The 12,437-nt window shown below is 42.3% G+C and overlaps 1 protein-coding gene across 21 annotated transcripts in view; it reads left to right on the forward strand.

Moving 5' to 3' along the window:
• The window catches only part of ZNF474 (zinc finger protein 474), a 174,191-nt gene that overhangs the window by 109,266 nt on the left and 52,488 nt on the right, over nucleotides 1–12,437 (forward strand). For 20 of the 21 annotated variants that reach the window (XM_067731548.1, XM_067731545.1, XM_067731550.1 and 17 more), the window contains one exon: nucleotides 3,005–3,176. The exons of the other annotated variant lie outside the window; for it this stretch is intronic. In XM_067731548.1, the coding sequence (XP_067587649.1) occupies nucleotides 3,005–3,156 (152 nt within the window). In that variant the 3' untranslated portion in view covers nucleotides 3,157–3,176. Of the gene's footprint in view, nucleotides 1–3,004; nucleotides 3,177–12,437 lie in introns of those variants that run through there. 21 annotated transcript variants of the gene reach the window in all.

Below are 12,437 nucleotides of genomic sequence, written 5' to 3' on the forward strand. Positions count from 1 at the left end.
CAAACTGTACAAGGAGAGGGACTCACTGGTATTTGCTATATTTCCCAAAAGTTGCTTTCATATATTATCAAACACAAATCTTTAAAACTTTGTAGCTTAAAAAACCTTTGGGGACATCTGGAAACATGTTTTCAAATATGAATGTGTTTTAGTGTTCAAAGAGTGGGGGTACCAAAGTGAAATGCTTATAGGGTCTGCTAGTCAGGATACACAATTGAATAAATTTGTCCGTGTGTGGAAAAAGGGAAGGTGGAGACTATGAGTGGGAGAGCACTGCCTTTCTTTTTTTTTTTTTTTTGCGGTACGCGGACCTCTCACTGTTGTGGCCTCTCCCGTTGCGGAGCACAGGCTCCGGACGCACAGGCTCGGCGGCCATGGCTCACGGGCCCAACCGCTCCGCGGCATGTGGCATCCTCCCAGACTGGGGCACGAACCCGTGTCCCCTGCATCAGCAGGCGGACTCTCAACCATTGCGCCACCAGGGAAGCCCAACACTGCCTTTCTAAAGGAGACAGCTGCTATCCAGTTCCAGCTGGTGTTACACTTAAGAAATTTAGCCTTAAATTTACTGTGATGTACCTTTCAATAATACAAAAGAAACTGGAAATCTAGACTTCTATATGAAATGTCCAGATTTTAAAAATTTTGCAATGAATACTTTGTAAAACACTGCACAGGCTGACACTGGAACTTCATAAACTGCCATGTGTGGTCGCATTACAGAGCCTTATACTGACTCATTTAGGGTGAGAAAGAAGTAGTTCAGAGAGTGTGTTTGCCATACAAGCTCAGACTTGCTCATCATCTGCCATTGTCATTTTCTCAGTTGATCTCCTGATTCCCCTCAAAGGAAAACTATTCTTGGTTTTAAGAGAATCATTCAATTAATTGATTTTCTTTATGTAACCATAGGTACCTTGGAGGTCATTTAGTATCAGTTAGCCCAAAGTACTCTTGCTAGAGATGTGACCCAAAGAGACTTTTTTTTAACAACCCACAGAGTGGAATCTAGATTGTCATGATAAAGTTCTAAAGGCTGCTAGAACCCAACTATTCACAGTCCTTGCCTAAAGGAAGACTCTGCATGAAAAAGGTGGGAAAAGAGCTCAAGATGAAAATATCCATCTACTGAAATTAGAATATTTGCTCACAAAGAAATTGTTCACCTCTTTGAGACTGTCTTCCCATCATTTCTCATTTGGTGTCAAAAATCTATTTCCTTCACTTCTGATCTTTATCACTTTCTCTGCTTGAGCATGCTTATCACAATTCTAGAAGAGGTGAGAGAAACGACTGGTTTGGAAGCCCTGGAGTGTTCGCCATTCTGTTATTGGCTACAGATGGAAAAGGCAGATCCTTATAATTGCACTTTCTGCAATTTTTCTCTTGGCTCTATGCTTTTGTTATTTCCGAAGTTGCCCTTCCTCTCTAGGCAAAGAGAATTCTCATGAACATTTCCATCCCGTGGACTTACTGTAGTCATAGGATTCAAATAGCCCTTCCTCCAGATCCAAAGTACAAGCCCTAAAACTTTTAGAAATGTGATGAATCATCTTCAACTGAGAATCAGTGAATACTCTGGAATTTTTGAGTCCATATTAAAACTCATATGAGTAAGGAGAAAGTCAGTGCCATTCCTTTTTAAACTGCTTTTAAAGCACTCAAAATATACATTCAGGGCTTCCCTGGTGGCACAGTGGTTGAGAGTCCGCCTGCCGATGCAGGGGACACGGGTTCGTGCCCCGGTCTGGGAAGATCCCACATGCCGTGGAGCGGCTGGGCCCGTGAGCCATGGCCGTTGAGCCTGCGCGTCCGGAGCCTGTGCTCCACAATGGGAGAGGCCACGACAGTGAGAGGCCCGTGTACCGCCAAAAAAAAAAAATAATATATATATATATATATATATATATATATATATATATATATATATATATGTATACACACATTCATATCCTGCATGGAAAGTGACACTTCCTTTATCCAAGGGAGAAATACTAGGTTGTCCTGTTGTGCTGGAGTTTAATTTCCCACGGAGAAAAAAATAAAAGAAAAAGAACATGAGTAAGCTTGTTAAAGAATCTAAGGTTTGCTATGTTTGTGTGAACCACTAGACAGAAGTCATATGGGTATTGCCTGGGCTTTAGTGAAGAAATATATGCTGTGAAAATAATTTTTTAAAAACTATGTGATATATTTTTGCATGCCTGGCTACATTTTGGGGGGCCTATTTTGGGCAATTCTAAGACATAGTCAATTTAATGTACTAAAGCCATTCTATTTAAATAAGGTTTATTAAAGTTAAATCCCACACTGTTTCTCTAAAATAAACCCATATGCCTTTTTTCCTGTGCTCTGCCAATGGAGATTATATATCTCTCAGCTGCTTTTGTTGTTTTCTTAAGGACGCTTTTTTTCATCAGATGAACTATTCTGTTTGCATTCTTCACTTTAATTACTTAAAGAATCTCTGAGTTTACGGCCATAAAGAGATGATAAAGTTTTAGGATAAAATTCATCTCAAATTCACTCTCAACTGTCAGTTATGTCCTCTAAAAACATTCCACTGAAGGATTACAGGAGAAGAAAATTCAAATAAATGTTCTTTTCCTTTTGTAAGCTTATATTTAGAGTCAACTGAAAGAAAGCCAAAAGTTATATTTGCAAGATAATAATGTGTAAGCAAAGATGTTAATAATTAGTGAAGAATGCATATCACAACACATAAAACAATGTCTTCCCCTTTTTAAAATCTGAGGACTGAAAAACCTCTAGTTCCGAGCTAACGGTTCTCAACCCTTAAAAGACCGAGCAGCACTTTTTTTTTTTGGCAAAAGTAATACGATTTGTTTAAAAGCCTCAGTCAACAGGTATTTCCTGAAAATACTTTCCATAAAAAGTAGAGCATGGTTCTCCAGAATGAAAACTGATCCATTTTCCCATTTTCTTTTTCTTTTATTTTTTGTTCTTCTTTTTTTTTCTCCTCTGTTTTTCTTTAACTTTTCAGCCAAGGGTTTCTATGATCTTGATGCCTTAAACGAAGCTGCTTGGAAAAGTGCCCAGAGCCAGTTGGTTCCCTGTAATATTTGTGGGCGTACCTTCCTGCCAGACAGACTGATTGTTCACCAACGATCCTGTAAACCAAAAGTCGCCAAGTAAAGCTCTTTCTCCCTACGAAATAGTTGCAGGAATTAAATCCTTTGGAAAGAGCTGGGATATGACGGGGAGGAGGAAAAGGAGGGGAGGAGAGGAAACAAGGAAAAGTGGAATTGACCAAAGGCCATCGAGCACGAGACGCCCAGCTCAGTGCTTTGGGGGCCTGGTGCGACCACTGTGTCACTGCTTTTAGCGTGCAGCTGCGTGTGTGTGCCTTGGCATGCCAGGGCCTCGCATGTCACACGGTTGTCAGGCAGAATTACACGTGGCTGCCCCTCATCAGAGCTGGCATTTTTATCTCCAGGAAATTTCAGAGCCAGTTGTTGCTGTTTTTCTTCTGGTCTGATTTCTTGAACAAGATTCTGAACCTCACACTTAGGACTATTATTCAGTGAACAGAGACTTTGGGTGGTGACTTCAGGCAACTCTTTAGTTCCCGAGAAAAACTGGATTCCCTCCCATCCCTGTGCTTTCTGAAATAATGTGCCACTCCCTGCTATTTCTGATCCAGGGAAATGTTTTTAATTGAGTTAGTGACCGGGAATCTTCTTTTCTCTATAAAATTGTTCAACAGGAGACACATACAAAAGAAGAGCTAAGGACTTAAAGTACTAGAAGCACACAGAACTCATGCTCCCTTACTAATAGTGAAAAATGCTACAAGGAAAATTCAGCATCAGTGCCAGCCTCATATGTTGGGAGATTGCTGTGATGTGATTCATCACATGGGTGGAAGCTAGCTCCCTCCTCCTATAGAAGAGGTCCAGCAAGAGTTCTCTCTGCCCTCCTAGGGGCTTATAGGTGTTTTATTGTGGAGCTCTAAAAGCCTGCCTGGAAGTCCTGTGCCTCCCTACCCAAGGGCCACGCACAGTACATGGGTTGTGAAGCTGCTCTGGATTTGAGTCCTTGAATGTGTATTCAGAGAGTCGGGACTCCTGGGAGGAGGCCAGGGCCAGGGAGGTGCTCTGCCCAGGAAATTCTGCACCCCCCACCCCGGGGCAGCGCTGCTTTGCCTGGACTCCCAGCGGTTTTGCTTGAGATCTTTGTTCATTTTATGGCTGACTTTCAGCGCCATTTTGGATCCACCAGGTAGGTTCCTGCAAACCTTGCATTCATGACCTTACACAGCACAGTTAACTCCAAATTATACAAACAAATTTATTAGACCTAATAATTTGGTCATAATCTGCAGGTTATAAAAGTTTAGGTTAGGATCACGGTGCTAATTATTTGGGTTTTCCTGCCTGTTCCAAAGGAAGCAAGAGATGAACTTCTTAAAAAGTCTTTTAGATATCCCCAAATAAAATTAGCATCTTGTAAAGGATAGCCTTTAATGACTCATACCTGATGGTTTGTTCTTTTATTTTGTTAAAAAAATGACAACAACATCTAATGTGTAGTGAGTGTACTGTGGGTCAGGCACTGTGCCTAGTGCTTCCTATATATCAGTTTATATAAATCTCACATCAACCCTACAAGTAGATAGTATCCTTCTTTTATACGTGAGGAAACTAATACTTAGACTAAAGTAGCAAATTCAAGGTCACACTGGACTTGAGTTAAGGGTTGGAGTCAGGAAGCAAACTCAGGACTGTTGGACTTCCAAGCCCATAGTCTTATCCATTGCCATTTGTGTGCTAGATACCACCATTAATAAGATTAACTCCAACACAAATGATCTGACAAATGTCAATTTTGTACAATGTTTAGTAACTAAGGCAAATGGGAATTTTAGCATGCTTGCAGTTTGGCTGCTGGTCTGGGTTTATCTTAAACCGAGGCGATAACAAATGTTTGAACTGCATTGTGTGTTTTTTATTTATTTATTTTTTTGCGGTATGCGGGCCTCTCACTGTTGTGGCCTCTCCTGTTGCGGAGCACAGGCTCCGGACACAGGCTCAGAGGCCATGGCTCACGGGCCCAGCCGCTCCGCGGCATGTGGGATCATCCCGGACGGGGTCACGAACCCGTGTCCCCTGCATCGGCAGGCGGACTCTCAACCACTGCGCCACCAGGGAGGCCCTGTGTTGTGTTTTAAAAGCCACTTCTGTATTCTGCTAATGTTCAGAAGCCAGACAGCAAGGGAAATAAAGCAAGAGTTCTGGCCTCAACTTTGAAATGAGTGGCCATTTGGGGTCATAAAGAGAGATTCGTGGGCCTTTGCTTTCAAAGCCTGAGAAAAACAAAACAAAACTGTTTTATCTGTAGGAATTATTAAATCTGAGTTCTTGAAGCGGTTGAAAAAGATGAGCTCTTGTAAGAACTGTGCTTCCACAGGGAACAGCTTGAGGAATGTCAAGGTGCCGACCGTGGGACTTCCACTTCTGGCTCCAGCTCCAGCTCCATCCGAGCTGGCCTGGAAACGTTACAGGGGATCAAATCTGAAGCAAGTTCAGTCACAATGACATCAATCCAAGGGCTCCTATCTTTCATCAAGGCAAGTCACTGAAGTCTCACCATTAATAGGACAGAGCTCACCTGCTCTCTGCCGACTGCCCTCCCCCCAATTTGTTCACATCTGTGCAGATTTTTTACTCTAAAAAGGAAAATGATTTTTTTAACAATGGTTGGCACATCCATGAGCTTTGAATCTGAATCTTGTAATGGTTCCCATAGATAGTCTCCTAGGTGATGAAGAGCAGATACTAGATGAAGGTACTTGGAGCTCTTATACTGGCTCAGGTAGGTATTGACTTGGGATGCGATGTTATTAGAGGCATCGGCAACAATACAATTCCCTCTCTGCTCTGGCAACTGGTGCTGCACAATCTTTTATTGAATTCCCCTTTAGTTGAGGTTATGGGAAGAATTCCAGGATTTCTTGATGCTCATTTACACATTAAATTCACATCAAAGTTGTGGGGCATGTCTTATCAGAAGGGAACACTGGAGACAGAACAAGCCTGTCCTACTAAGGGATGTGGATGGGGAGACTCTCCTCTGGTGAGTAAGCATGGAGATCTGTTCGAGCTCTGTTGTGGGAGCTAGCTCCTCAGGTTGTGGGACCTTCTCCTCATCTGGCAGCCTTGGATGTATTTCCAAGTAGGGTCCCAGTATTTCCAAGGATGGCTCCCAGATGACACTGCTTCAGCTTGGGGGATATTGGCCTGAGTCTCTTCACTGAAAAAGAAGCTTCTACTGACAAGCAGACCCATTTGCGAGCAGGGAAGAGAAAGAGGGCAGATATCCAAAGCCTTCCATCTCCTGAAAACCTGAAAACAGCCCTTGGTCTCTCTGTACTTCTGACATTAGCAGCATCTCTTCTTTACACCCTCATCTAAACCAACTCATATGGCTTTAATCCCATACCAGGTCAGGTCAGGAAGTTCAGCCCTTTCCTTCCCTAACCCTGTGGGAACCTTTCCCTGCTCTGGCAATGGACAACCTTCCTTTATCATTTATTACTTCCCTCCTGACTCTCTGTCTGGTGCACATAAACGGCCGTGCCTGTTTCAGCTGGCCCTGCCCACTCTCTGTGAGCACTGTGGCCAGAGATGGAAATGAGGTTTTCCTGCACTTGGAAGAAACAGCACACATGAGAGGCAGTTGAGTTTCCGGTGGGGGCCAAATTGGATGGTGTAGAGAGAATTACACCAGGAAAAACACTGTTAATTTAGCATAGGATGGTACACTTTGTGCTTAGTTCTTTTAAATTTTTGTTATAAAAATATTCAATAGATAACACCTGTAGGGTAAAGGATAATGAAGTCTTATGTCCTCCACACCCAGACAAACTTAGTTGAAACCCCACTAAGGTTGAATCTGAATGGTCTAAATTTCAACTACTATTCTTTTGGGTATAAGAGGATGAAGGATGTGGGGAGAGGTGCTGGGAGCACAAGATTACAGAGTATGTCTGATAATTCCTTTTATTTCTACTTCTGGAAACTTGAGATTAAGCCAGCATGGATATAAACCAACTGCAAGTAAGAAAGTGAAACCTGGCCTAGGCATCATGGGGGCTAAGTCCTATCATTGATTCATATTGATCATCTATAGACCAATGTTTTCAGATAATACTTAATTGAGTGTGTGTTTGGCAAAATAATGTCCCCAAAGATGTTGATACCCTAGTTCTCCAAACTTATGAATATGTTACCTTGCATGTTATGCTACCTTTGCAGATTGTGGTTAAGGTTTTGGGCCTTGTAATGGGGAGAGTATCTCGGATTATCTAGGTGGGCCCAGTATAATCATGAGTCCTTAATAGTGGAATAAGAAGAAAAAAGGGTGCTTGAGAGAGATGGCAGCATAAGAAGGATTCAACAGTCTGTTGCTTGCTCTGAGATGTAGGAAACTATGTGCAATGACCAGAGAAAAACCTCTCCAAGTTAAGGGCATCCCCAGCAGACAGCCAGCAAAGAAACTGGAACCTCAGTCCTATAACCACAGGAACTGGATTCTGCCAACAACCTGAATGAGCAAGGAAACATTCTCCCCTGGAACCTCCAGAAAGGATCACAGCCTGCCAACAACTTGTTTTTATCTGGTGAGTCCAGGGTTGAACTTCTGACCTACAAAACTGTAAGAAAATAAATGTGTGTTGTTTAACCCATTGTTTATAATAATTTTTTGTGGCAGCAACAGACAACAAATAGAAGAAGCATCCACAGGCAGACCTCAGAGGTACTGTGAGTTCATTTCCAGATGACCTCAATAAAGTGAATATCACAATAAAGCAAATCACAGAAATTTTTTGGTTTCCTCATGCATAGAAAAGTTATGTTTACACTGTAGTCTATAAGTGGACAGTAGCATTATATCTAAAAAAGCAATACACATACCTTAATTTAAAAAATGCTTTATTGCTAAAAAATGCCAAAACAATTGCAATGGCAACATCAAAGATCATTGAATGCAGATCACTATAACAAATATAATAATAATTTTAAAAATTTGAAATATTGAAAGAATTATCAAAATGTGACAGAGAGACATGAAATGAGCAAGTGTTGTTGGAAAAATGGTGCTGATAGATTTACTTGATGCAGTGTTGCCACAAACTTTTGTCAAACAAAACAAAACAAAAACTCATCTGCAAAGTACAGTAAAGCAAAGCACAATAAAATAAGGTGTTACCTGTATGTGGCATAGGGTAGGACCCCCAAACCTTCTACTGATCAGAGAGATAGAGTCCTCAACTCCATGTGGGACACCGGCCACCTCCACTGCTTGCATTAGTGAGAAGGCACCATAATCAAATTCAGTAGGGCCAGATAGCCCAACAAAAACTGGCTCCAAGATTTGCTACCCACAAAATACCCAGCTATTTTACAATATGCACAAAATATGGATGCAAATTTTTAATGTTTTGTTAATATTTTTAATCATAAAATGGATTCTGTTACATGTACACACTTGTTTAAAAACTAATGAGTGGACAAATGCAGTTGAATTACTTGGCAGTTGACTTTGCATGCCAATGACCCCATGACCTTGTCCTACCCACCTGTCTGTCTTTTCCACGAGCTGCAGAAAGAAAATAACTGTATAATCTGAAATAGTAGAAGGTTATTGTTATGGGAATCTCTAAATAAGGTACTAGCTGAAAAACAGTGAAAATATCCGAGCACTGAAAATGCAGATATGGCTTAAACAAATCTCATCGTTCTCTTATGATCTTTAGCAGGACTTTTCTGAGGGGCCATGTGTGGATCTAAAAAGTAGGCTGGACCATCAAAGAAACGTGCTCAAAGTGTAGGGGAAGGGTAGAAAAAGCACCTGATTTGAGGACCGTCATTCAGCTGAATTATCAAGCAAGAAGTTTCCCTTCAATGCCTTCATCTCCCATCTTTGAACCTTCTGAACTCTTTCCTCCCAACCCCCATGAAGGTTTCTCCAGGATCCTGCTGCCCTGTCTTCTATCTACGACTGTCCAGACGTCTGTTTCTGTTGGAGAAGAAACTCAGGTGCTCCACCTTCTAGATATCCCTCCATCTCTCCTAGTCTGCCCATCCACATTTCTCTTCCTGTGTCCCTTTCTGGACTTTTCACTAGCCATTTCATTAGAAAGAAATTTGAGAAAGTCATCCATGCTAAGGGGTTCATGGAAGTTGATGGTTTGATGCTCTGTCTCTCTCAGATGGTATGGTTATTTTTAAAAAAGTTTCTTAGAAGTATTATGTCTATATCCAAAGTAATGAAGTCCATGTGGTGGAATTTTAGACAAAATGTTGGGATGGAAGTCAATGGGCATGGGAAGCAGGTCTCTCCTTGACCGTTAGTGACCCTCATCACACCACATAGACCTCTGTTAACTCCACACCTGAGTAGAGACACCTCTGACAGGGTTTCTACGGACAGCTTGTATTAAGGTAGGCTAAGTGCTGTAACAAATAGACCAAAATATTCTAAGGGCTTGAATAAGACAGAATTTTATTTCTTGCCCTGGGCAAGTGAGCAGTATAGTGAGGCGTCCCTCCTTTGTGACATCATTCAGGGCCCCAGGCTCATGAAATCTTTGCCACTTTCAACATGTGACACACAAGTTGCCCTGGTAGGTCCTCTCCTTTCAGCTCATCCACGAGGAGAAAAGAGCATGGAGTTACCTATTCGGCCTAGAAGAAATGCTCATCATTCCACTCACATTCATGGGCTAAATCTCAGCCACATGACTGTACCTGAGTGCAAGGAGGTCTGGACATTGTGTTCTCACTGCCACAGCAGGAGGAAGAGATGACCAGGGATTTGGGGGAATAATTAGGATTTTCTGGCATGAGCTCAAATCTCTTCCTGGCTTCTTGTTAGGGGACCACTTTCCCTTTTGTGGGAAATTGACAATATTTGGGCATAAACCTCAGAGGACGAGAAATTATTCTTGCCATCAAGGGAGGCAAGTTTGGTAAATTAGGCCCCCCAAAATATAAAACTTTAAAAAATTATAGCCATTTTCACATATCAGAAATAGCAGCATTCAATATTTGAAGGAAAAAATGTGCTTTTTCTTTTTATTATTTGAGGAAACACTTTAAAAGGCATTTTTGATATGCAAAGTTTAGTCCTGAGTTTAGTCTCACAAGGTAGCTGGGGCAAAGAAGAACAGTTTTGCAAAAGAATGTGAATGGCCACCTTTACAGTGGACAAAGCTCCAACTTTGAGGAAGTATTATTGAGTACACTGGTTTTTCATCCTCTTGTTAGAGACTGACAAAAAAGAAATTGGAGTTTGGGGCTCAGAACTAGGTCAAGGGGAACTCCCACCTATGTGACGAGGGACTGAAACCACAGCAGCACCTCAGCAAGACAGCAGGTAGGGGGCGCCCTACATTGGGACAAGGCTGGTGGACTTAGGAGCAGCAGTCACTGCTGCCGAATTTTAAATGTCCCTTTCCTGCACTCTAATGTTGTACGTTATCTTCGAGCCTTCACTTTGCCTTATTGTTAGCTGTGCTGGGGTGTGGGGTGGAGCTGTGAAATAAGAGAGGAGCCAATGTCTACACATGGACAACCAGACCAAGGAAGCCCTTGAAGCTACAAGGAGCCCCCAAGCAGCAGTCAGGAGCAACAGATGGCAAGCAACAGCCAAAGCAGGTGCAGAGTCTCCAGGAATCCTCAGAAGCACCTGAGGAGAGGACTGGGATTCCTGACATCATCTATGAGCAACTTAGATCCTGATTTTTCAGCTAGCAAACCCTGGAATGCCAGAGACCGTAGGTATATGGTTAAATGTGCTTCAGTAAAGCATCAGTGAACAACACAGCACTGCATGTAACTGACAAGTGGTGGTACACAGGTTCTGACTCCTGCAGCCAAAGCAGATGGGGGAAATGACATCTTTATGAAGACCTCAAGGCAGAGGGAGTTCAGAGCTGGCCCTGAAACGATGAACAGGTAGAGGCAGCAGGGATACTAAAGGACACACGAGGGAAGAAGCTTACAGAAACTGTGATCTACTCCATATCCCTGTAAGCAGCCTCAGGGATGAACACTCTGTATAATACCAGTATCAGCATTTTCCAGGTGAAGCACAGCGGGAAGCTCTATATCCTTTATGGGTGTTTCTAAATTTAATTTTTATTTTATATTAGAGTATAGCTGATTTACAATGTTGTTATATTCTTTATGTTGATGGGTGACTTGACCACAGGAAAGACAAGTACAGAGCCTTTAGACTATGAGATCAATTCATACAAGAAGTTTTCAAAGTTAACAGCTGAGTTACTTGTTCTGGATAAAGGTATTTCTCTTTCTCTTTTTAAACATGCTTCCTGCCCAACTTCTGTCACCAATGTGGTATTTTCCAGAAATGAAGAACCCAGATCCAGAAGGCGGTAAAGCATTAGCACAGAGGGTTAGAAGCAGTCCCCATATATAGCTGGGCAAACAGGAAGGCTTGGGAGGGGCTCAAGAGCAGCCCTGTTGTGTGTGGAAATTATCTAGGAGAGCAACAGTGGACAGCAAGTGAGAGGAACAGCTGAGCAAGGACAAAGGGCATGTGCAGGATTTGTGTGCAAGGAAGATAAGGGGCAATGACAAGGCAGAGGCCAGGGTGGTCATGGATTTATTCTTCCAACCCTGCAACTTGAGGTAGGTGCAAAGAAAATCTGAAGAGGTGTACAATTTTCTGTTTTTGTTCAGGAGGGCACTGGACAAGATGACATCTAAAGGAAAAATGAGGGTGAGTGAACACAAAGGGTAGGAGGGGTATAAATCTGCTTTTCCCATTTTGTTCCCACATTTGCCTTTTCCTCATTTTCATCCTCTCATAGTATCACTGTCTCTGGCCCCCAGTTCCCTTTCTCTTTCCAAGCAGGCTCATTTCGCACAGCTCTAGCAATGAGCACGCTCTGCCAGAAGAGGACAGCATTGGGAAGCAATGAGCAGAGGCATCCTCACTGTGCAGGCACAAGTCCCGCCAGGCAGAGACAGGGTCTGGTTTTCTGTTTATTCTAGCAGCAAACTCTGAAATAAACATGAATTTATCCTTGAAGTCATATCAAGTGACTCCTTCATCTCCCCCGCTCCCAGCTTCTTAAAGGAATAATCATAAATACTCAGGGTATAGATACCAACTTGGCTTCATAACAGGCGATGTTTCAGCCCGTTTTCTGACAAAACTTACATAGAATATTGAATGCAAATATCTAGATATTGTGAGTAATTCAGGCCAAAGAGGCACTTTGTTTAAAGTATGCTGGCTCTTATTATGCAGTTGGCAGGTTGAATTTGTATTCTACCGTTTTTTGTTGTTGTTGTTTTTTTAATGATTGCACAAGTCACTTATTAACTTTCTCAACACATATTTCTTGAGCACCTGTGAGGTGTCATGGGTTGCCTGGACAAGGG

Source organism: Pseudorca crassidens, chromosome 3 (genome assembly GCF_039906515.1).
Source record: "Pseudorca crassidens isolate mPseCra1 chromosome 3, mPseCra1.hap1, whole genome shotgun sequence".
Lineage (NCBI taxonomy): Eukaryota > Metazoa > Chordata > Mammalia > Artiodactyla > Delphinidae > Pseudorca > Pseudorca crassidens.